Genomic DNA, 23,728 nt, shown 5'->3' on the forward strand with positions numbered 1-23,728 from the left:
TTGTAAACACATCTCCCTCTCCTACACTCCCCCTCTCTCCCCACCCAACGCGCTCCTTCCCTCTCCACCGACTCTACCCCATTCCCAAACAACACTCCCCCTCCTCCTTCTTACCGGCCATCTCTCCCTCTTCACTCCCCCCTCACTATCTCTTCCCCTCTCACCCCTTCCTCGGAACTACCCCTCTTCTCTCTCACACTCTCAACTCTCCCACACTCTATCTCTCCTCTCTGCTCAACTTTGTCTTTCACCCCCCTTTCCCCCTTTCCGTCTCTCACCCCCTCTCTCCCCCTCTCCCTCGTTCACCCCTCTCTGTCCCTCACCCCTCTCCGTCTCCCCCCCCGTTCTCCACCTTTCTCTCCCTCCCTGTCCTACCTCTCTCATCTCCTGCCTCTCACGTTTCCCTCTCTCCTCTCTGTACCCTCTGTCTCCCACCGCTCCCTCTCCCCTCTCTCTCTCCCCTGTCTGACTCTCCCTCTATCAACTATTCTCTGCCGCCTCTCCTCTTTCTCCCCATCTCTCTCCCACCCACCCCCTCGCTTCCTCACCCATCGCCCCCCAGTCTCTTCCTCCCCGTCTGGGTCTCCCACCTCCGCCTACCCCACACTCCCGCTCCCGACCCTACCCTCTCTCCCCCCCTCTTCTGTCTCTCTCTTTCCCGGCCCGAGCCTTTCTCCCTCTCCCTCTCTCCCTCTGGCAGAGGTCTGTCAGCGGGATGACGGTGATTTTGCTGGTGAACTGCCTGGTCTCCCTGGTGATGTCCGTCCTCACGGCCATCGTCAACTGCAGGAACCTCGAGTGCTGCGCCGTGCGGCCTCCGGTGGTGAGTGGGATCTTCCTGTGCACCGGGGGGGGGGATGGGACGTGGGTGGGAGAGATGGGGGGAGGTGGAAAGAGGGTGGGGAGAGACGGCAGGGAGCAAGAGAGAGAGATGGGGGCAGAAAGGGAATGAAAGGGGTGGGGAGAGGAGGATAGGGTGGGGGAGAGAGAGGTGGGGGGAAGAGATGGAGGAACGGAGGAGGTGGAGAGAGGGGACGGAGGGAGAGAGAGGCTGTGGGAGTGGGTAGTGGATCCCGTCTCCTCTCCTCACCTTCTCTTTCTCCCGTCCCCTACTCAATCTGATCCCTCCCTCTCCCCCACCCACAGAAAATGGTGGTGATCCAAGCTAACCAGCCCGCACCGCCGAACCTCGCCTCCATCTTCTCCAGCAAACCGGAGCCCACCCCGGCCTCTGACGGGCCCCAGCGACGACACGTTCCCCGATCCACGGGACAGCCCGAAGGATTCGGGCCGAGAGGCCTGATAGAAAAATCAAGACAGGATTTTGGAGACGGAGTTGGTGGGGGTGGGGGTTGGTGGGTAACATTCCCGTGGTCACATTCCTTCCCGTGGGTACCCCCCAGTTCCAGCTCTCTTGTTACGAGTCGCCCACTCCTCCCCTCGGCATCCGGTCACTCCTGAAACACTCCACTCTCTGTCCCCTCTATCACCGCCCATCTCACCCTGGCTGGCGACCATTCTGTGATGGTTACCATTGACAACTGCTCTCCCAGCATCGTAGAAATAGTCACATCCTTTTCCTCAACTCCCACTCACTTCCCTCCCTGTTTATTCAATCTCAACTCCTCATCCCTCCTCTCCTCCGCCCCGCCCCCAGCTCTCCCAACTTTCCATTAACCTTCTGCAGACAGACACTCAGTGACCCCAGGTGTGACCCTCCATCCCACTTCCTCCACCAGTCAATGAGTCACTCCCTCACCCTCACCATCCTGTCACCCTCCTTCCCATCCCACCTCTCACAGACCCCTCCCCTCCCTCCACACTCAGTGAGTCACTCCCTCACCCTCACCATCCTGTCACCCTCCTTCCCATCCCATCACTCCCCCTCCCCTCCCTCCACACTCAGTGAGTCACTCCCTCACCCTCACCATCCGTCACCCTCCTTCCCATCCCATCACTCCCCCTCCCTCCCCTCCCTCCACACTCAGTGAGTCACTCCCTCACCCTCACCATCCTGTCACCCTCCTTCCCATCTCATCACTCCACCTCCCTCCCACTTCCTCCACCACTCAGTGAGTCACTCCCTCACCCTCACCATCCTGTCACCCTCCTTCCCATCCCATCACTCCCCCTCCCCTCCCTCCACACTCAGTGAGTCATCTCCCTCACCCTCACCATCCTGTCACCCTCCTTCCCATCCCATCACTCACAAACCCCTTCCCTCGCTCCACCACTCAGTGAGTCACTCCCTCACCCTCTGCACCCTGTCACCTTCCTTCCCATCCCATCACTCCCCCTCCCTCCACACTCAGTGAGTCATCTCCCTCACAATGACCATCCTGTCACCCTCCTTCCCATCCCATCTCTCGCAAACCCCTCGCCTCGCTTTCCTCTCCCCGCCACCTCGATGTTGTTCAACTTACGCTGGATGGCTGCCATTTTGCGATGCCAATTTTCGCCTCTCCTCATCGCCCTCTCTCTCTGTTACCCAGTGAGTCACTCCCCTACTCACCCCATCACTCCTGACACCCTCCCCTCTCCGTCCCCTTGTCCTTTCTCCCGCCATCCAACACATCCTGGGTGGTGAACATTTTCCGATGGGAAATTTCACTCCCTCACCCGATCCCTTTCCTCTCTCGTTGAGTGAGTCTCTCCCCTCTCCCTCCGTTCAGACACTCAACTCTCCGTCCCATCAGCCCAGATCGCGTCTCGACCCCTCGCTCCCCATTTCCCCTGTCCACACCCCCCTTCTTGCCGTCCGTCTTATTTGTGAAGGATCGAAACCACCCACCCTTCCCCCACACTCCCCATCCTGTTCCTGCCCACCCTGTCCTTTCAGACCCCTCTTTCCTGGTCCTGCAACTTCCCCTCCCTTCCTGTCCCATCAGATCCCCTCCCACCTCGTCCCATTACTTTCCCTCCTTCCTGGTCCCATCACTCCCGCTCCCTTCCTGTCGTTTCACACCTCCTCACCCCGAATCTATCTTATCCACGTCGCCACCAGTTTGTGACAGGAACTTTCGCCTCCCCTTTTCGTCTCCTATTGAGTCAGTGACTTCGCCACAGTCACTGTCTCATCAGTCCACTCCTCGTCCCGTCACTCCTCTTCCTCCCAAACCCCTCACCCCTCCTCCCCAAAACCCACATGTATATGTGTATGTGTGAATATCTGAGATATATACATTAGTTTATTCAATGACAAAATTATTAGAATTAAAACATACATGCAATACCCAAGACTATATAAAACACAAATTAAAATACTGTTATTACAATCAATAACACACTCGATCCCGGGATTGTATCCATGGGCACCGCATGTTCCTTCGCCATAGATTCTGTGAGCGACAGTGGCCATTGTAAGTCAGTGTCTCACTTCATCCCTGGTGGCCACATTAACCAAGGAACACACACAAAAATGCTGGTGAACGCAGCAGGCCAGGCAGCATCTATAGGAAGAGGTACAGTCAACGTTTCGGGTCGAGACCCTTAGTGAGGACTAACTGAAAGAAGAGGTAGTCAGAGATTGGAAAGTGGGAAGGGGAGGGGGAGATCAGAAATGACAGGAGAAGACAGGAGGGGGAGGGATGGGGCCAAGAGCTGGACAGGTGATTGGCAAAAGGTATACAGAGATGGAGGAGGGGGAGGGTCATGGGACAGGAGGTGCAGGGAGAAAGAAAGGGGGAGGTGAACCCACTATAGTGAGAGGGACAGAGGGAGAAAAAAGGGAGAGAAAAAATGGAGAAAAATAATAATGATAATAAATAATAAATAAGGGATGGGGTACGAGGGGGAGGTGGGGCATTAACTGAAGTTAGAGAAGTCAATGTTCATGCCATCAGGTTGGAGGCTACCCAGACGGAATATAAGGTGTTGTTCCTCCAATCTGAGTGTGGCTTCATCTTTATAGTAGAGGAGGCCGTGGAAAGACATGTCAGAATGGGAATGGGACGTGGAATTAAAATGTGTGGCCACTGGGAGATCCTGCTTTCTCTGGTGGACAGGGCTTAGTTGTTCAGCAAAGCGGTCTCCCAGTCTGCGTCGGGTCTCGCCAATATATAGAAGGCCACATCGGGAGCACCGGACGCAGTATATCACCCCAGCCGACTCACAGGTGAAGTGTCGCCTCACCTGGAAGGACTGTCTGGGGCCCTGAATGGTGGTAAGGGAGGAAGTGTAAGGGCATGTGTAGCACTTGTTCCGCTTACAAGGATTAGTGCTGGGTGGGAGATCGGTGGGAAGGGATGTGGGGGGGACGAATGGACAAGGGAGTCACTGGGATTGTGTGATGGAACGGCGTGGAGGGAGCTTCACGCTGTGTCTGACCCCGGGAGTGTGTGATGGGATGGTGTAGAGGGAGTTTCATGCTGTGTCTGACCCCACGAGTGTGTGATGGGACAGTCAGGGCCCCAGACATATTTACTTATTATTTCCCCTTTTTGTCCCCTTGCCCATCCTCTGGGTTCCCCCTCCTCACCCTTTTCCTTCTCCCTGGACCTCCTGTCCCATGATCCTGTCATACCCTTTTTGCCAATCACCTGTCCAGCTCTTGGCTCCATCCCTCCCCCTCCTGTCTTCTCCTATCATTTTGGATCTCCCCCTCCCCCTCCCACTTTCAAATCTCTTACTAGCTCTTCCTTCAGTTAGTCCTGACGAAGGGTCTCGGCCTGAAACGTCGATTTTACCTCTTCCTAGAGATGCTGCCTGGCCTGCTGCGTTCACCAGCAACTTTGATGCGTGTTGTTTATTATCAAAGTTCTTATTTGTCACCATATACTATCTCGAGATTCATTTTATTGCAGTCATTTACAGGACAATAAATCAATATAGCAGAATTTATGAAAAACTATACAAAAACAAAGACTAACCACCAAGCAACGTGCAAAGGAAGGCAAATTTGTGCAAATAAAATATTAAATAATAATAACATGAATTGTAAATTATTTGAAAGTGAGTCTGTAGGTTGTGGAATCAGTTCAGAGATGATGTGAGTGAAGTTATCCACGCCGGTGTCTCAGAAAAAACCCGCCATCATCGGGCCCTTCCTGTCTGTGTAATTCCCCGGCATGAAACGTAAAAGTTGCCCGTGGACGCAGCAGGCCAGCCAGCATTACGTACTCCCGGGATAATCCCACCCCGGGACACCGGTGTCCCAGACTGAGCCCCGGCCCCCGGGCTCTTCCTGTCTGTGTCATTCCCCGGGGTCTCGAACCCGCACATCCGGCAGAAGCTGCGCCGGTGGACAGGAGGCGGAAATACGTCACCACGGGAGACCAGAGAGCGACGCACAGCGCGAGCCTAAAGCTAGTTCCGTTACAAACGGTTGGGAATTAAACCTGGCGCGTGGCCATTAAAGGTAAGGGGAAGTGGGGGGCGGGAGTTAAAGGGGGGGGGCGGGGAATCGGCCAAAATGTCGGCATCCCGCGGGCGGGGATGTTCACACATTCAGATGTTCACACGGTCACTCTCAGTCCGGGTCTGGGTTCCTGCAGAGATCTCAGTTCCTTCCTCCCGGTCTCACTGAACAGATTGTCCTCCAGCCTGAAACAGATGGGAGAATAAAGATGAAATAAACAGATCACACAACAGTGTCAGTAACAGGGGACAACACTCACAGACAAATATCACCAGAAAACCCGCGGATCCGCTGATATTTTATCACATTGAACATTAACACAAACACTCACCCGATCCGCTCCAGACTCTGGAGGGTCAGTATGAGGCGGCGGACAGCGGGGACAGATCGGTCTGTCAGCGAGTTTAATCCCAGGTCCAGCTCCGTCAGTGATGGGTTTGTACTGAGAGCGGAGACGAGATCCTCGACACCAGAATCTCTGAGACCGACATCGTCCAGCCTGGAGATGAGAGAGAGTGAGGGTGAAGGACACAGAGAGACAGGAGACGGTACAAATCCCCAGTGTTTATCAGTAACACAATTACTGATCACATTAATGTTCAGTGTCAGACACCCAGTGACTGTAAACACAATCTCCCACAGTCTGGTACTTACCCCAGTTTCTGTATTTTACACTCCGGGTTCCTCAGAGCCGCAGACACCAGTTTCACTCCTGAATCTCCCAGGTTATTCCGCCCGAGTCTAAACACAAACAGACAAATTGATCAACAAAGTGATTCAAACCGTGGGTCTGAGGGAATTTCTCTCACTCGGATATTTCAGGAAACATTAAACCCTTCAGTAAATCACTGATTGGAGTTCCCATCACTGTCAATGTCCGTCACTGCCCAGCTCCAGGGTATTCACCGAATGTCAGTAATTTAGTCTGTCGGTGTGACCCTGTAAACTCCACATAGTCTGTCTCATTCCCCGATGGTTAGAAAAGTGTTCCTGATGTGAGAGGGTCGGGAGGGGCAGGGATGAAGGAGGAACGGGGATGGGGAACAGAGATCCCACAGGAGGAAGGGTGATGGCACTTGTCACAATTCTTCACAATCGTATTTATCACAGTTTTACCCAAATCCCTTTACATTGCAATAACACAACTGGACAGTTTCACAGTTCAGAGTGAGAGATAAATCAAGTTACCTCAACTCCCGGCACTTGTGCAGCCCGGGTCCCAGCCGCTGGATTCCTTCACACTGAATGTTGCAGTTCCCCAGGTCGAGCTGTTTTATTGTATCACACAGTCCGATGACATGAGACAGGACCGCGCAGTCAATCGGGGTCAGTGTCATTCCACTGAATGAAAGTGTTTCCACAGATCCCAGTGCGGCCTGAGCCAGTCCACGATTCTGAGACTCAAACAGGTAGTGCAATGTGTTCAGGAGGCTCCTTTTACCAGATTCACTCCATGTGTTTCCACTCTGGCGTTTAAATTCCTCCTTCACCCAGTCAATCACCCGGCAGGTTGTTTGATGAGGAAATGGACCCAGAAACTCCTCCAGGCCCCGAGCTGTCATTGGGTTGGAGAGACCAGCAACAAAACGGAGAAATACCTCAAATCGACTGTCTGTCGTGCTGTGGGCTTCAGTGAGGAATCTCAGACTATCCCCGGGATGTGGATTTAGGAATTGTGAGACTGCAGCTATAAACTCTTGGATGGTGAGGTGTGGGAATGTGTACACCACGCTCTGGGCAGAATCCTCTCTCTCCAAAAGCTCCATCAGGAACCCGGACAGGAACTGGGAAGGCTGCAGATTGTAGTTGATCAAATCTCCATCTGTAAATACAATCTTCTTCTGGGACACCCCTCTGAAGGCCATCTGACCAACCCTGAGAAACACATCACGGGGGTTCTCAATCTCACGGCCGTGGTTTTTCAGGATGTTGTAAATATAGTAGGAATACAGTTGGGTGATGGTCTTGGGAACTCGCTGCGGGTCCCTGACTCTTTGTGTGAAGAAGGGGCCCAGTGCCAGAGCGAGGATCCAGCAGTAGGAGGGGTTGTAGCTCATGGTGTACAGGATCTCGTTCTCCTTCACGTGTTTGAAAACAGCTGCTGCCACTGTCTGATCTTCAAAATGCCTGATGAAATATTCCTTCCGTTCCTCACCAACAAATCCCAGGATTTCAGCCCAGACATCGATCTTCGCCTTTTCCAGTAAATGTAACGCAGTGGGGCGGGTGGTCACCAGCACTGAGCACCCTGGGAGCAGCTTGCCCTGGATTAAACTGTACACAATGTCAGACACCTTGCACTTGAATTCAGGATCTGTGCATGTGGACCGAGGTTCTGTGTTTCTCTGACTGTCAGCAAAATCAATTTTGTCATTGAATTCATCCAAACCATCGAATATAAACAGCAATCCCTCTGGGTTCTTCCAGACCTCTCTCAGGATATTCCCAAAGTAAGGATACTGATCCAGAATCAGTTCCTTCAGGTTTATTCTGCAGTTAATGGAATTTAAATCCCGGAATTTGAAACTGAAGACAAACTGGAATTGTTGGAATATTTTCCCTGTGACCCAGTCATAAACAATCTTTTGTACCATTGTTGTTTTCCCGATCCCCGGGACTCCGGCCACTGCTGCCGAACTCCCAGATTTGGATTTACTCCGGGAAAAGCTGCTCTGGAACAGCTGATCAGTGCGGATTTTTTCCAGCTCTCTGCGGAGATGTTCCTCTCTCCACTCCTCGTGGTCTCTGCCTCTTGCCAGCAGCTCATGTTCCACCAGTCTCCGATCTCGAACAGTAGAAATGACTGTGAGCTCAGCGTATCGATCAACCAGCTGGAAAACCTTCACCTTCTCCCTCATCAGGATCGTGTTCACTCTCAGTGTTTCAGTTTGTGCCCGCAGAGTCTCCTTGTGTTTCTGTTGAACATCTTCCATGGGAACAGACAGTGAACAAACTGTTAGATGCCTCAACTCAGAACTCGGTATTTAAATACACAAGAGTTAGCTCAAAGCTATTGCATTAATTGGGGTCTCACAGTGTGTCAGGAACCTTTTGGGGCCTGTGGGGTCTCACAGTGTGTCAGGTCCCTCTCAGGGGTGTGTGGGGTCTCACAGTGTGTCAGGACACTGTTAGGGGTGTGTGGGGTTGCACAGTGTGTCAAGAGCCTGTCAGGGGTGTGTGGGGTCTCAGAGTGTGTCAGGACCCTCTCAGGGTTGTTTGAGGGATCATAGTGTGTCAGGACCCACAATGTGTCAGTGTTTCACCGTGCGTCGGGACACTATCAGGGGTGTGTGCGGTCTCACAGTGTGTCAGGACCCTGTCAGGGGTGTGTGGGGTCTCACAGTCTGTCAGGACGCTGTCACGGGTTTCTGGGGTTTTGCAGTGTGTCAGGACCCTGTTACTGGTTTGCGGGGTTTCACAGTGTGTCAGGACCCTTTTCCGGGGGTGGGGGGTCTCAGAGTGTGTCAGGACCCTGCCAGGGTTGTGTGGGGTCTCACAGTGTGTCAGGTCCCTGTCAGGGGTGTGTGGGGTCTCACAGTGTGTCAGGACCCTGTCAGGGGTGTGTGGGGTCTCACAGTGTGTCAGGACCCTGCCAGGGTTGTGTGGGGTCTCGCAGTGTGTCAGGCCCTTGTCAGGGGTGTGTGGTCTCACAGTGTGTCAGGACCCCTCTGGGGTGTGTGGGGTCTCAAAGTGTTTCTGAACCCTGTCACGGGTGTGTGGGGTCTCACAGTGTGTCAGGTCCCTGTCAGGGGTGTGTGGGGTTTCACTGTGTGTCAGGATCTTGTGGTGGTTGTGGGGGGTCTCACAGTGTGTCAGGATGCTGTTGTGGGGGATCTAACAGTGAGTCAGAACCCTCTCAGGTGTGTATGGGATCGCAATGTGTGTCAGGACCCTGTCAGGGCTGTGTGGCGTCTCACAGTGCGTCAGGTCACTGTCAGGGGTGTGTTGGATCTCACAGTGTGTCAGGACCATTTTGGGGTGTGTCGGGTCTCACAGTGCGTCAGGAGCCCTTTCAGGTGTGTGTGGGGTCTCACAGTGTGTCAGGTCCCTGTCAGGAGTGTGTGGGGTCTCACAGTGTAACAGGACACTGTCTGTCAGTTGTGTGTGGGGTCTCACAGCGTGTTTGAACCATACCAGGGGTGTGTGGGTTCTCACAGTCTGTCAGGACGCTGTCACGGGTTTGTGGGGTTTCACTGTGTGTCAGGACCCAGTGATTTGTTTGGGGGTCTCACAGTGTGTTGGGACCCTTTTCTGGGGGTGGGGGGGAATCTCACAGTGTGTCAGGATCCTTTTGGGGTGTGTGGGGTCTCACAGTGCTTCTGAACCCTGTCAGGGGTGTGTGGGATCGCACCGTGTGTCAGGACCCTCTCAGGGGTGTGTGGGGTCTTACAGTGTGTCAGGACCCTACCTAGGTTGTGTGAGGTCTCACAGTGTGTCTGGACCCTGCCAGGGATGTGTGAGGTCTCACAGTTTGTCTGGACACTGTCGGGGAGGGTGGGGCGGTCTCACAGTGTATCATGACTGTCTCAGATGTGTGTGGGATCTCAATGTGTGTCCGGACCCTGTCATGCGTGTGGCGTCTCACAGTGCATCAGGATCTTGTTAGGGGTGTCTGGGGTCTCACAGTGTGTCATCACCCTCTCGGGGGTGTGTTAGGACTCACAGTGTGCCAGGACCCTGTCAGGGTTATGTGGGGTTTCACAGTGTGTCAGGACACTGTGAGTGGTTTGTGGGGTCTCATACTGTGTCAGAACCCTCTCAGATGTGTGTGGGATCGCAATGTGTGTCAGGACCCTGTCAGGGGTGTGTGGCATCTCACAGTCTGTCAGGACGCTATCCAGGGTGTGTGTGGTCTCACAGTCTGTCAGGACCCTGAGAGGTGAGTGTGGAGTCTCACAGTGCGTCAGGTCCCTGTCAGGGGTGTGTGTGGTCTCACAGTGTGTCAGGAACGTGTCAATAGTGTGTGGGGTCTCACAGAGTGTTAGGACCCTGTTAGGGGTGTGTGGGGTCTCACACTGTGTCAGGACCCTGTCTGTCAGTTGTGTGTGTGGTCTTAAAGTGTGTCAGGTCCCTGTCAGTGGTGTGTGGGGTGTGACAGTGTGTCAGGACCTTTTCAGGTGTGTGTGGGGTCTCACAGAGTGTCAGGACCGTGTGAATAGTGTGTGGGATATCAATGTGTGTCAGGACCCTGTCAGGGGTGTGTGGCGTCTCACAATGTGTCAGGTCCCTGTCAGAGTGTGTGGGGTCTCACACTGTGTCAGGACCCTGTCGGGTTGTGTGAGGTCTCACAGTGTGTCAGGGCCCTGTCGGGTTGTGTGAGGTCTCACAGTGTGTCAGGGCCCTCTCAGGCGTGTGTGGCATCTCACAGCATTTCCTGAGCCTGTCAGGGGTGTGTGCAGTCTCACAGTGTGACAGGACCCTGTCATGGGGGTGTGGGGTCTTACAGTTTGACTGGACAGTGCCAGGGGTGTGTGGGGTTTCACAGTATGTCAGGACCCTGTCAGGGGTGTGTGGGGTCTCACAGTGTGTCAGGACCCTGTCAGGGCTGTGTGGCGTCTCACAGTGCGTCAGGTCACTGTCAGGGGTGTGTTGGATCTCACAGTGTGTCAGGACCATTTTGGGGTGTGTCGGGTCTCACAGTGCGTCAGGAGCCCTTTCAGGTGTGTGTGGGGTCTCACAGTGTGTCAGGTCCCTGTCAGGAGTGTGTGGGGTCTCACAGTGTAACAGGACACTGTCTGTCAGTTGTGTGTGGGGTCTCACAGCGTGTTTGAACCATACCAGGGGTGTGTGGGTTCTCACAGTCTGTCAGGACGCTGTCACGGGTTTGTGGGGTTTCACTGTGTGTCAGGACCCAGTGATTTGTTTGGGGGTCTCACAGTGTGTTGGGACCCTTTTCTGGGGGTGGGGGGGAATCTCACAGTGTGTCAGGATCCTTTTGGGGTGTGTGGGGTCTCACAGTGCTTCTGAACCCTGTCAGGGGTGTGTGGGATCGCACCGTGTGTCAGGACCCTCTCAGGGGTGTGTGGGGTCTTACAGTGTGTCAGGACCCTACCTAGGTTGTGTGAGGTCTCACAGTGTGTCTGGACCCTGCCAGGGATGTGTGAGGTCTCACAGTTTGTCTGGACACTGTCGGGGAGGGTGGGGCGGTCTCACAGTGTATCATGACCATCTCAGATGTGTGTGGGATCTCAATGTGTGTCCGGACCCTGTCATGCGTGTGGCGTCTCACAGTGCATCAGGATCTTGTTAGGGGTGTCTGGGGTCTCACAGTGTGTCATCACCCTCTCGGGGGTGTGTTAGGACTCACAGTGTGCCAGGACCCTGTCAGGGTTATGTGGGGTTTCACAGTGTGTCAGGACACTGTCAGGGGTGTGTGGTGTCTCACAGTGCATCAGGATCTTGTTAGGGGTGTGTTAGGACTCACAGTGTGTCATCACCCTCTCGGGGGTGTGTTAGGACTCACAGTGTGCCAGGACCCTGTCAGGGTTATGTGGGGTTTCACAGTGTGTCAGGACACTGTGAGTGGTTTGTGGGGTCTCATACTGTGTCAGAACCCTCTCAGATGTGTGTGGGATCGCAATGTGTGTCAGGACCCTGTCAGGGGTGTGTGGCATCTCACAGTCTGTCAGGACGCTATCCAGGGTGTGTGTGGTCTCACAGTCTGTCAGGACCCTGAGAGGTGAGTGTGGAGTCTCACAGTGCGTCAGGTCCCTGTCAGGGGTGTGTGTGGTCTCACAGTGTGTCAGGAACGTGTCAATAGTGTGTGGGGTCTCACAGAGTGTTAGGACCCTGTTAGGGGTGTGTGGGGTCTCACACTGTGTCAGGACCCTGTCTGTCAGTTGTGTGTGTGGTCTTAAAGTGTGTCAGGTCCCTGTCAGTGGTGTGTGGGGTGTGACAGTGTGTCAGGACCTTTTCAGGTGTGTGTGGGGTCTCACAGAGTGTCAGGACCGTGTGAATAGTGTGTGGGATATCAATGTGTGTCAGGACCCTGTCAGGGGTGTGTGGCGTCTCACAATGTGTCAGGTCCCTGTCAGAGTGTGTGGGGTCTCACACTGTGTCAGGACCCTGTCGGGTTGTGTGAGGTCTCACAGTGTGTCAGGGCCCTGTCGGGTTGTGTGAGGTCTCACAGTGTGTCAGGGCCCTCTCAGGCGTGTGTGGCATCTCACAGCATTTCCTGAGCCTGTCAGGGGTGTGTGCAGTCTCACAGTGTGACAGGACCCTGTCATGGGGGTGTGGGGTTTTACAGTTTGACTGGACAGTGCCAGGGGTGTGTGGGGTTTCACAGTATGTCAGGACCCTGTCAGGGGTGTGTGGGGTCTCACAGTGTGTCAGGACCCTGCCAGGGGTGTGTGGGGTCTCACAGTGTGTCAGGATCCTGTCAGGGGTGTGTGGGGTCTCACAGTGTGTCAGGACCCTGCCAGGGGTGTGTGGGGTCTCACAGTGTGTCAGGATCCTGTCAGGGGTGTGTGGGGTCGCACAGTGTGTCAGGACCCTGCCAGGGGTGTGTGGGGTCTCACAGTGTGTCAGGATCCTGTCAGGGGTGTGTGGGGTCGCACAGTGTGTCAGGACCCTGCCAGGGTTGTGTGGTGTTTCACAGTGTGTCAGAACACTGTGAGTGGTTTGTGGGGTCTCACAGTGTGTCTGAACCCTCTCAGATGTGTGTGGGATCGCACTGTGTGTCAGCACCCTGTCAGGTGTGTGTGGGGTCTCACAGTGTGTCTGGACTGTGTCAATAGTGTCTGGGGTCTCACAGTTTGTCAGGACCCTGTCAGGGGTGTGTGGGGTCTCACAGTGTGTCAGGACCCTGTCAGGGGTGTGTGGGGTCTCACAGTCTGTCAGATAACTGTCAGGGGTGGTCTCACAGTGTGTCAGGAGCCTCTCAGATGTGTGTGGGATCTCAATCTGTGTCAGGACCCTCTCACGTGTGTGTGGCATCTCACAATGTGTCAGGTTGCTGTCAGGGGTGTGTGGGGTCTCGTAGTGTGTCAGGAATTTGTCAGGGGTGTGTGGTGTCTCACAGTTTGCCAGGTCCCTGCCAGGAGTGTGTGGGGTCTCACAGGGTGTCAGGGCCCTGTCAGTGGTGTGTGGGGTCTCACACTGTGACAGGCCCCTGGCAGGGTTGTGTGGGGTTTCACTGTGTGTCTGGATACTGTGCGTGGTTCGTGGGGTTTCACAGTGTGTCAGGATCTGGTTGTGGGTGTGGGTGGTCTCACAGTGGGTCAGGACGCTGTTGCGGGGGGTCTCACAGTGTGTCAGAACCCTCTCAGATGTATGTGGGATCGCAATGTGTGTCTGGACCCTGTCAGGGGTGTGTGGCGTTTCATAGTGCGTCAGGTCGCTGCCAGGGGTGTGTGGTGTCTCACAGTGTGTCAGGTCCCTGTCGGGTGTGTGGGGTCTCACAGTGTGTCAGGAACCTGTGAGGGGTGTGTGCGGTCTCACAGTGTGTCAGGACCCTATCCAGGGTGTGTGGGGTCTCACAGTGTGTCAGGTCCCTGTCAGGGGTGTGTGGTGTCTCACAGTGTGTCAGGAACCTGTGAGGGGTGTGTGCGGTCTCACAGTGTGTCAGGACCCTATCCAGGGTGTGTGGGGTCTCACAGTGTGTCCCGACTCTGTCAGGTGTGTGCGGCGTCTCACACTGTGTCAGGTCCCTGTCAGTGGTGTGTGCGGTCTCACAGTGTGTCACGATCCTGTCAGTGGTGTGTGGGGTCTCACAGTGTGTCAGGTCCCTGTCAGGGGTGTGTGGTGTCTCACAGTGTGTCAGGAACCTGTGAGGGGTGTGTGCGGTCTCACAGTGTGTCAGGACCCTATCCAGGGTGTGTGGGGTCTCACAGTGTGTCCCGACTCTGTCAGGTGTGTGCGGCGTCTCACACTGTGTCAGGTCCCTGTCAGTGGTGTGTGTGGTCTCACAGTGTGTCACGATCCTGTCAGTGGTGTGTGGGGTCTCACAGTGTGTCAGGACTCTGTCAGGGGTGTGTGGGGTCTCACCGTGTGTCAGGGTCCTCTTAGGGGTGTGTGGGGTCTCACAGTATGTCAGGACTATGTCAGGGGTGTGTGGGGTCTCACAGTGTATCAGGGTCCTGTAAGGGGTGTGTCGGGTATCACAGAGTGTCATCAGTGTGAAAGTAAGCATGCAAGTACAGCAGGCAGCGAAGCAAGCTAATGGCATGCTGGCCTTCATAACAAGGGGAATTGAGTACAAGAGCAAAAAGGTCCTTCTGCAGTTGTACAGGGCCCTGGTGAGACCACACCTGGAGTACTGTGTGCAGTTTTGGTCTCCAAATTTGAGGAAGGACATTCTTGCTATTGAGGGAGTGCAGCGTAGGTTCACAAGGTTAATTCCCGGGATGGCGGGACTGTCATATGTCGAAAGATTGGAGTGACTGGGCCTGTATACTCTGGAATTTAGAAGCCTGAGAGGGGATCTAATTGAAACATTTATAATTATTAAGGGATTGGACATGCTGGAGGCAGGAAACATGTTCCTGCTGATGGGTGAGTCCAGAACCAGAGGCCACAGTTTAAGAATAAGGGATAGGCCATTTAGAACGGAGTTGAGGAAAAACTTTTTCACCCAGAGAGTGGCGGATATATTGAACGCTCTGCACCGGAAGGCTGTGGAGGCAAAGTCTCTGGATGCTTTCAAGAAAGAGATGGATAGAGCTCTTAAAGATAGTGGAATCAAAGGTTACGTGATAAGGCAGGAACTGGATTCTGATTGTGGATGATCAGCCATGATCACAGTGAATGGTGGTTCAGGCTCGAAGGGTCGAATGGCCTACTCCTACACCTAATGTCTCTTGTCTATTTTCTATAGGACCCTGTCCGGGGTATGTGGGGTCTCACAGTTTGTCAGGACCATTACAGGAGTGTGTGGGGTCTCACAGTGTGTCCGGACCCTGTCAGGGGTGTGTAGGGTCTCATAGTGTGTCAGGTCCCCGTCAGGGGTGTGTGTGGTCTCACAGTGTGTCAGGAACCTGTCTGTCAGTTGTGTGTGTGGTCTCACAGTGTGTCAGGACCGTGCCAGGAATGTGTGGGGTCTCACAGTGCGTCATGTCCCTGTCAGGGATGTGTGGCGTCTCACAGTGCGTCAGGACCCTGTCAGGTGTGTGTGGCGTCCACAATGTGTCAGGACCCCTCTGGGGTGTGTTGGGTCCCACAGTGTTTCTCAACCCTGTCAGGCATGTGTGCTGTCTCACAATGTGTCAGGACCCTTTTGGGGCCTTTGGGGTCTCACAGTGTGTCAGGACCCCATGTCAGGAGTGTGCAGGATCCCACAGTGTGTCCGGACCCTGTCAGGGGTGTGTGGGGTCTCACAGTGTGTCAGCACCCTGTCAGGGGTGTGTAGGGTCTCACAGTGTGTCAGGTCACCGTCAGAGGTGTGTGGGGTCTGACAGTGTGTCAGGGCCCTGTCAGGGGTGTGTGCAGTCTCACAGTGTGTCAGGACCATTCCAGGGGTGTGTGGGGTCTCACAGTGTGTCAGAACCCTTTCATGTGTGTGTGGTGTCGTGTGGTGTGTCACGATCCTATCAGGGGTGTGTGGGGCCTCACAGTGTGTCAGGACCCTGTCAGTGGTTTGTGGGGTCTCACAGTGTGACAGGTCCCTGTTAGGGGCCTGTGGGGTCTCACAGTGTGTCAGAACCCTGCCTGGGTTGTTTGGGGTCTCACAGTGTGTCAGGAACCTATCCAGAGTGTGTGGGGTCTCACAGTGCGTCAGGACCCTGCCAGGGGTATGTGGGATTGCAATATGTGTCAGGACCCTGTCAGGTGTGTGTGCGGTCTCGTAGTGTGTCAGGACCCTATCCAGGGTGTGTGGGGTCTCAGAGTGCGTCAGGACCCTGCTAGGGTTGTGTGGGATCGCAATTTGTGTCAGGACTCTGCCAGGCGTGTGTGGGGTCACAATGTGTGTCAGGACCCTGTCAGGTGTGTGTGCGGTCTCGTAGTGTGTCAGGACCCTATCCAGGGTGTGTGGGGTCTCAGAGTGCGTCAGGACCCTGCTAGGGTTGTGTGGGATCGCAATTTGTGTCAGGACTCTGCCAGGCGTGTGTGGGATCGCAATGTGTGTCAGGACCCTGTCAGGTGTGTGTGGCGTCCACAGTGGGTCAGGTCGCTGTCAGGGGTGTGTTAGGTTTCATGGTGTGTCTGGACCCTCTCAGGTGTGTGTGGGATCTTAATGCATGTCAGGACACCGTGAGTGGTTTGTGGGGTTTCACAGTGTGTCAGGATCTGGTCGTGGGTGTGTGGGGTCTCACTGTGTGTCAGAACACTCTCAGATGTGTGTGGGATCGCAATGTGTGCCAGGACGCTGTCAGGAGTGTGTGGCGTCTCACAATACGTCACGTCCCTGTCAGGGGTGTGTGGGGTCTTACAGTGTGTCAGGACCCTGTCTGGTGTGTGTGGAGTCTCACACTGTGTCATAAACCTGTCAGGGGTGTGTGGGGTCTCACAGTGTGTCAGGACCCTGCCTGGGTTGTTTGGGGTCTCACAGTGTGTCAGGAACCTATCCAGAGTGTGTGGGATCTCACAGTGTGTCAGGACCCTTTTGGGGTGTGTCGGGTCTCACAGTGTGTCAGGACCCTATCCAGGGTGTGTACGGTCTCACAGCGTGTCCCGACCCTGTCAGGGCTGTGCGGCGTCTCACACTGTGTCAGGTACCTGTCAAGGGTTTGTTTGGGTCTCACACTGTGTCAGGGTCCTGTTAGGGGTGTGTGGCGTCTCACAGTGTGTCAGGGTCCTGTTAGGGGTATGTGGGCTATCACAGTGTGTCAGTGTCCTGTTAGGGGTATGTGGGCTATCACAGTGTGTCAGTGTCCTGTTAGGGGTGTGTGGGGTATCACAGTGTGTCAGGGTCCTGTTAGGGGTGTGTGGCGTCTCATAGTGTGTCAGGGTCCTGTTAGGGGTGTGTGGGGTATCACAGTGTGTCAGTGTCCTGTTACAGGTGTGTGGGATCGCAATGTGTGTCAGGACCCTGTCAGGGATGTGTGGGGTCTCACAGTGTGTCAGGTACCTGTCAAGGGTTTGTTTGGGTCTCACACTGTGTCAGGTCCCTGTCAGGGGTGTGTGGGGTCTCACACTGTGTCAGGTCCCTGTCAGGGGTGTGCAGGGTCTCGCTGTGTGTCAGGTCCCCGTCAGAGGTGTGTGGGGTCTGACAATGTGTCAGGGCTTTGTCAGGGGTGCGTGGCGTCTCACAGCGTGTCAGGACCCTGTCAGTTGTCTGTGGCGTCTCACAGTGTGTCAGGTCGCTGTCAGGGGTGTGTGTGGTCTCACAGTGTGTCAGGACCCTGTCAGTGGTTTGTGGGGTCTCACAGTGTGTCAGGACCGTGCCAGGGGTGTGTGGGGTCTCACAGTGTATCAGGACCCTTTGATGTGTGTGTGGTGTCGTGTGGTGTGTCACGATACTGTCAGGGGTGTGTGTGGTCTCACAGTGTGTCAGAACCCTGCCTGGGTTGTTTGGGGTCTCACAGTGTGTCTGGACCCTGCCAGGTGTGTGTGGGGTCTCACAGTGTGTCAGGACCCTTTTGGGGCCTGTGGGGTCTCACAGTGCGTCAGGACCCTGCCAGGGTTGTGTGGGATCGCAAAGTGCATCAGGGCCCTGCCAGGGGTGTGTCGGATCTCACAGTCTCTCAGGACCCTATCCTGGGTGTGTGGGGTCTCACAATGTGTCAGGATCCTTTTGGGGTGTGTGGCGTCTCACAGTGTGTCAGGACCCTTTTGGGGCCTGTGGGGTCTCACAGTGTGTCAGGACCATGTCAGGAGTGTGTGGGATCCCACAGTGTGTCCGGACCCTGTCAGGAGTGTGTGGGATCCCACAGTGTGTCCGGACCCTGTCAGGAGTGTGTGGGATCCCACAGTGTGTCCGGACCCTGTCAGGGGTGTGTAGGGTCTCGCTGTGTGTCAGCACTCTGTCAGGTGTGTGTAGGGTCTCACAGTGTGTCAGGTCACCGTCAGAGCTGTGTGGGGTCTGACAGTGTGTCAGGGCCCAGTCAGGGGAGTGTGCAGTCTCACAGTGTGTCAGGACCCTGTCATGGTTGTTTGAGGTCTCACAGTGTGTCAGGATCCTGTCGGGGGTGTGTGGGGTCTCACAGTGTGTCAGAACCCTGTCAGATGTGTGTGGGATCGCAAAGTGTGTCTGGACCCTGTCAGGGGTGTGTGTGGTCTCGTAGTGTGTCAGGACCCTATCCAGGGTGTGTGGGGTCTCAGAGTGCGTCAGGAACCTGCTAGGGTTGTGTGGGATCGCAATTTGTATCAGGACCCTGCCAGGTGTGTGTGGGATCGCAATGTGTGTCAGGACTCTGTCAGTTGTGTGGGGGGTCTCACAGTGTGTCAGAACCCTGTCAGTAGTGTGTGGGGTCTGACAATGTGACAGGGCATTGTCAGGGGTGTGTGGAGTCTCACAGTGTGCCAGGACCCTGTGAGCGGTGTGTGTGTATCACAGTTTGTCAGGACCCTGTCAGGGTGTGTGGGGTCTCACAGTGTGTCAGGACCCTGTCAGGGGTGTGTGGGGTCTCACAGTGTGTCAGGTCCCTGTCAGGGGTGTGTGGGGTCTCACAGTGTGTCAGGGTCCTGTCAGGGGTGTGTGGGGTCTCACAGTGTATCAGGGTCCTGTAAGGGGTGTGTGGGGTCTCACAGAGTGTCATCAGTGTGAAAGTAAGCATGCAAGTACAGCAGGCAGTGAAGAAAGCTAATGGCATGCTGGCCTTCATAACAAGGGGAATTGAGTATTAGAGCAAAGAAGTCCTTCTGCAGCTGTACAGGGCCCTGGTGAGACCACACCTGGAGTACTGTGTGCAGTTTTGGTCTCCAAATTTGAGGAAGGACATTCTTGCTATTGAGGGAGTGCAGCGTAGGTTCACAAGGTTAATTCCCGGGATGGCGGGACTGTCATATGTCGAAAGATTGGAGCGACTGGGCCTGTATACTCTGGAATTTAGAAGCCTGAGAGGGGATCTTATTGAAACATATAAGATTATTAAGGGATTGAACATGCTGGAGGCAGGAAGCATGTTCCCGCTGATGGGTGAGTCCGGAACCAAAGGCCACAGTTTAAGAATAAGGGGTAGGCCATTTAGAATGGAGTTGAGGAAAAACTTTTTCACTCAGAGAGTGGCGGATATATTGAATGCTCTGCCCCAGAAGGCAGTGGAGGCCAAATCTCTGGATGTTTTTTAGAAAGAGATGGATAGAGCTCTTAAAGATAGTGGAATCAAAGGTTACGTGATAAGGCAGGAACTGGATTCTGATTGTGGATGATCAGCCATGATCACAGTGAATGGCGGTTCAGGCTCGAAGGGTCGAATGGCCTACTCCTGCATCTAATCTCTCTTGTCTATTTTCTATAGGACCCTGTCCGGGGTATGTGGGGTCTCACAGTTTGTCAGGACCATGTCAGGAGTGTGTGGGGTCTCACAGTGTGTCCGGACCCTGTCAGGGGTGTGTAGGGTCTCGCTGTGTATCAGCACCCTGTCAGGGGTGTGTAGGGTCTCACAGTGTGTCAGGTCCCCGTCAGAGGTGTGTGGGGTCTGACAATGTGTCAGGGCCCTGTCAAGGGTGCGTGGGGTCGCACAGTGTGTCAGGACCGTGCCAGGGGTGTGTGGGGTCTCACAGTGTGTCAGGACCCTGTCAGGTGTGTGGGGGGTCTCACAGTGTGTCCGGACCCTGTCAGGGGTGTGTAGGGTCTCGCTGTGTATCAGCACCCTGTCAGGGGTGTGTAGGGTCTCACAGTGTGTCAGGTCCCCGTCAGAGGTGTGTGGGGTCTGACAATGTGTCAGGGCCCTGTCAAGGGTGCGTGGGGTCGCACAGTGTGTCAGGACCGTGCCAGGGGTGTGTGGGGTCTCACAGTGTGTCAGGACCCTGTCAGGTGTGTGGGGGGTCTCACAGTGTGTCAGAACCCTGTCAGTAGTGTGTGGGGTCTGACAATGTGACAGGACATTGTCAGGGGTGTGTGGAGTCTCACAGTGTGCCAGGACCCTGTGAGTGGTGTGTGTGTATCACAGTTTGTCAGGACCCTGTCAGGGTGTTCGGAGTCTCACAGTGTTTCTGTACCCTGTCAGGGGTGTCTGGGGTCTCACAGTGTGTCAGTGTCCTGTCAGGTGTGTGTGGGGTCTCACAGTGTGTCAGTGTCCTGTCAGGTGTGTGTGGAGTCTCACAGTGTGTCAGTGTCCTGTCAGGTGTGTGTGGGGCGTCACAGCTTGTCCTGACCCTGTCAGGGGTGTGTGGGGTCTCACAGTGCGTCAGGACCCTGTCACGGGTGTGTGGGGTCTCACAGTTTGTCAGGAACCTGTCAGGTGTGTTTGGGGTCTCACAGTGTGTCACGACACTGTCAGGGGTATGTCAGGTCTCACCGTGTGTCAAGATCCTTTCAAGGGTGTGGGGATCTCACAGAGTGCTTGAACCCTGTCAGGGGTGTGTGGGGTCTCACAGTGTGTTAGGACCCTGTCAGGGGTATGTGGGGTCTCACAGTGTGTCAGGTCCCTGTCAGGGGTGTGTGGGGTCTCATAGTGTGTCAGGGTCCTGTTAGGGGTGTGTGGGGTATCACAGTGTGTCAGTGTCCTGTTACAGGTGTGTGGGATCGCAATGTGTGTCAGGACCCTGTCAGGGATGTGTGGGGTCTCACAGTGTGTCAGGTACCTGTCAAGGGTTTGTTTGGGTCTCACACTGTGTCAGGTCCCTGTCAGGGGTGTGTAGGGTCTCGCTGTGTGTCAGGTCCCCGTCAGAGGTGTGTGGCATCTGACAATGTGTCAGGGCTTTGTCAGGGGTGCGTGGCGTCTCACAGCGTGTCAGGACCCTGTCAGTTGTCTGTGGCGTCTCACAGTGTGTCAGGTCGCTGTCAGGGGTGTGTGTGGTCTCACAGTGTGTCAGGACCCTGTCAGTGGTTTGTGGGGCCTCACAGTGTGTCAGGACCGTGCCAGGGGTGTGTGTGGTCTCACAGTGTATCAGGACCCTATCCAGGGTGTGTGGGGTCTCACAGTGTGTCAGGTCCCTGTCAGGGGTGTGTGGTGTCTCACAGTGTGTCAGGAACCTGTGAGGGGTGTGTGCGGTCTCACAGTGTGTCAGGACCCTATCCAGGGTGTGTGGGGTCTCACAGTGTGTCCCGACTCTGTCAGGTGTGTGCGGCGTCTCACACTGTGTCAGGTCCCTGTCAGTGGTGTGTGCGGTCTCACAGTGTGTCACGATCCTGTCAGTGGTGTGTGGGGTCTCACAGTGTGTCAGGTCCCTGTCAGGGGTGTGTGGTGTCTCACAGTGTGTCAGGAACCTGTGAGGGGTGTGTGCGGTCTCACAGTGTGTCAGGACCCTATCCAGGGTGTGTGGGGTCTCACAGTGTGTCCCGACTCTGTCAGGTGTGTGCGGCGTCTCACACTGTGTCAGGTCCCTGTCAGTGGTGTGTGCGGTCTCACAGTGTGTCACGATCCTGTCAGTGGTGTGTGGGGTCTCACAGTGTGTCAGGTCCCTGTCAGGGGTGTGTGGTGTCTCACAGTGTGTCAGGAACCTGTGAGGGGTGTGTGCGGTCTCACAGTGTGTCAGGACCCTATCCAGGGTGTGTGGGGTCTCACAGTGTGTCCCGACTCTGTCAGGTGTGTGCGGCGTCTCACACTGTGTCAGGTCCCTGTCAGTGGTGTGTGTGGTCTCACAGTGTGTCACGATCCTGTCAGTGGTGTGTGGGGTCTCACAGTGTGTCAGGACTCTGTCAGGGGTGTGTGGGGTCTCACCGTGTGTCAGGGTCCTCTTAGGGGTGTGTGGGGTCTCACAGTATGTCAGGACTATGTCAGGGGTGTGTGGGGTCTCACAGTGTATCAGGGTCCTGTAAGGGGTGTGTCGGGTATCACAGAGTGTCATCAGTGTGAAAGTAAGCATGCAAGTACAGCAGGCAGCGAAGCAAGCTAATGGCATGCTGGCCTTCATAACAAGGGGAATTGAGTACAAGAGCAAAAAGGTCCTTCTGCAGTTGTACAGGGCCCTGGTGAGACCACACCTGGAGTACTGTGTGCAGTTTTGGTCTCCAAATTTGAGGAAGGACATTCTTGCTATTGAGGGAGTGCAGCGTAGGTTCACAAGGTTAATTCCCGGGATGGCGGGACTGTCATATGTCGAAAGATTGGAGTGACTGGGCCTGTATACTCTGGAATTTAGAAGCCTGAGAGGGGATCTAATTGAAACATTTATAATTATTAAGGGATTGGACATGCTGGAGGCAGGAAACATGTTCCTGCTGATGGGTGAGTCCAGAACCAGAGGCCACAGTTTAAGAATAAGGGATAGGCCATTTAGAACGGAGTTGAGGAAAAACTTTTTCACCCAGAGAGTGGCGGATATATTGAACGCTCTGCACCGGAAGGCTGTGGAGGCAAAGTCTCTGGATGCTTTCAAGAAAGAGATGGATAGAGCTCTTAAAGATAGTGGAATCAAAGGTTACGTGATAAGGCAGGAACTGGATTCTGATTGTGGATGATCAGCCATGATCACAGTGAATGGTGGTTCAGGCTCGAAGGGTCGAATGGCCTACTCCTACACCTAATGTCTCTTGTCTATTTTCTATAGGACCCTGTCCGGGGTATGTGGGGTCTCACAGTTTGTCAGGACCATTACAGGAGTGTGTGGGGTCTCACAGTGTGTCCGGACCCTGTCAGGGGTGTGTAGGGTCTCATAGTGTGTCAGGTCCCCGTCAGGGGTGTGTGTGGTCTCACAGTGTGTCAGGAACCTGTCTGTCAGTTGTGTGTGTGGTCTCACAGTGTGTCAGGACCGTGCCAGGAATGTGTGGGGTCTCACAGTGCGTCATGTCCCTGTCAGGGATGTGTGGCGTCTCACAGTGCGTCAGGACCCTGTCAGGTGTGTGTGGCGTCCACAATGTGTCAGGACCCCTCTGGGGTGTGTTGGGTCCCACAGTGTTTCTCAACCCTGTCAGGCATGTGTGCTGTCTCACAATGTGTCAGGACCCTTTTGGGGCCTTTGGGGTCTCACAGTGTGTCAGGACCCCATGTCAGGAGTGTGCAGGATCCCACAGTGTGTCCGGACCCTGTCAGGGGTGTGTGGGGTCTCACAGTGTGTCAGCACCCTGTCAGGGGTGTGTAGGGTCTCACAGTGTGTCAGGTCACCGTCAGAGGTGTGTGGGGTCTGACAGTGTGTCAGGGCCCTGTCAGGGGTGTGTGCAGTCTCACAGTGTGTCAGGACCATTCCAGGGGTGTGTGGGGTCTCACAGTGTGTCAGAACCCTTTCATGTGTGTGTGGTGTCGTGTGGTGTGTCACGATCCTATCAGGGGTGTGTGGGGCCTCACAGTGTGTCAGGACCCTGTCAGTGGTTTGTGGGGTCTCACAGTGTGACAGGTCCCTGTTAGGGGCCTGTGGGGTCTCACAGTGTGTCAGAACCCTGCCTGGGTTGTT

At 54.9% G+C, this 23,728-nt stretch overlaps 1 protein-coding gene across 1 annotated transcript; it reads right to left on the bottom strand.

Moving 5' to 3' along the window:
• Positions 1-4,693: 4,693 nt before the first annotated feature.
• LOC140192767 (NACHT, LRR and PYD domains-containing protein 3-like) lies at positions 4,694-8,316 on the bottom strand. Its single transcript, XM_072250259.1, has 4 exons — positions 6,545-8,316; positions 6,011-6,097; positions 5,688-5,855; positions 4,694-5,541 (listed from the first exon to the last, which is right to left on the bottom strand). The coding sequence occupies exons 1-4, from the start codon at positions 8,287-8,289 to the stop codon at positions 5,454-5,456; spliced, it is 2,088 nt and encodes a 695-aa protein (XP_072106360.1). The 5' UTR covers positions 8,290-8,316; the 3' UTR covers positions 4,694-5,453.
• Positions 8,317-23,728: the final 15,412 nt, after the last annotated feature.

The sequence above is a fragment of the Mobula birostris genome, unplaced genomic scaffold (assembly GCF_030028105.1).
Source record: "Mobula birostris isolate sMobBir1 unplaced genomic scaffold, sMobBir1.hap1 scaffold_2565, whole genome shotgun sequence".
In the NCBI taxonomy this organism is placed as follows: Eukaryota; Metazoa; Chordata; class Chondrichthyes; order Myliobatiformes; family Myliobatidae; genus Mobula; species Mobula birostris.

Coding starts and splice junctions, on each gene's coding strand:
- LOC140192767 (XM_072250259.1), bottom strand. CDS start 8,289: ATGGAAGATGTTCAACAGAAACACAAGGAGACTCTGCGGGCACAAACT. Junction 6,098..6,544: donor CACAAGTGCCGGGAGTTGAG/GTAACTTGATTT, acceptor GTTTGTGTTTAG/ACTCGGGCGGAATAACCTGG. Junction 5,856..6,010: donor TGTAAAATACAGAAACTGGG/GTAAGTACCAGA, acceptor TCTCATCTCCAG/GCTGGACGATGTCGGTCTCA.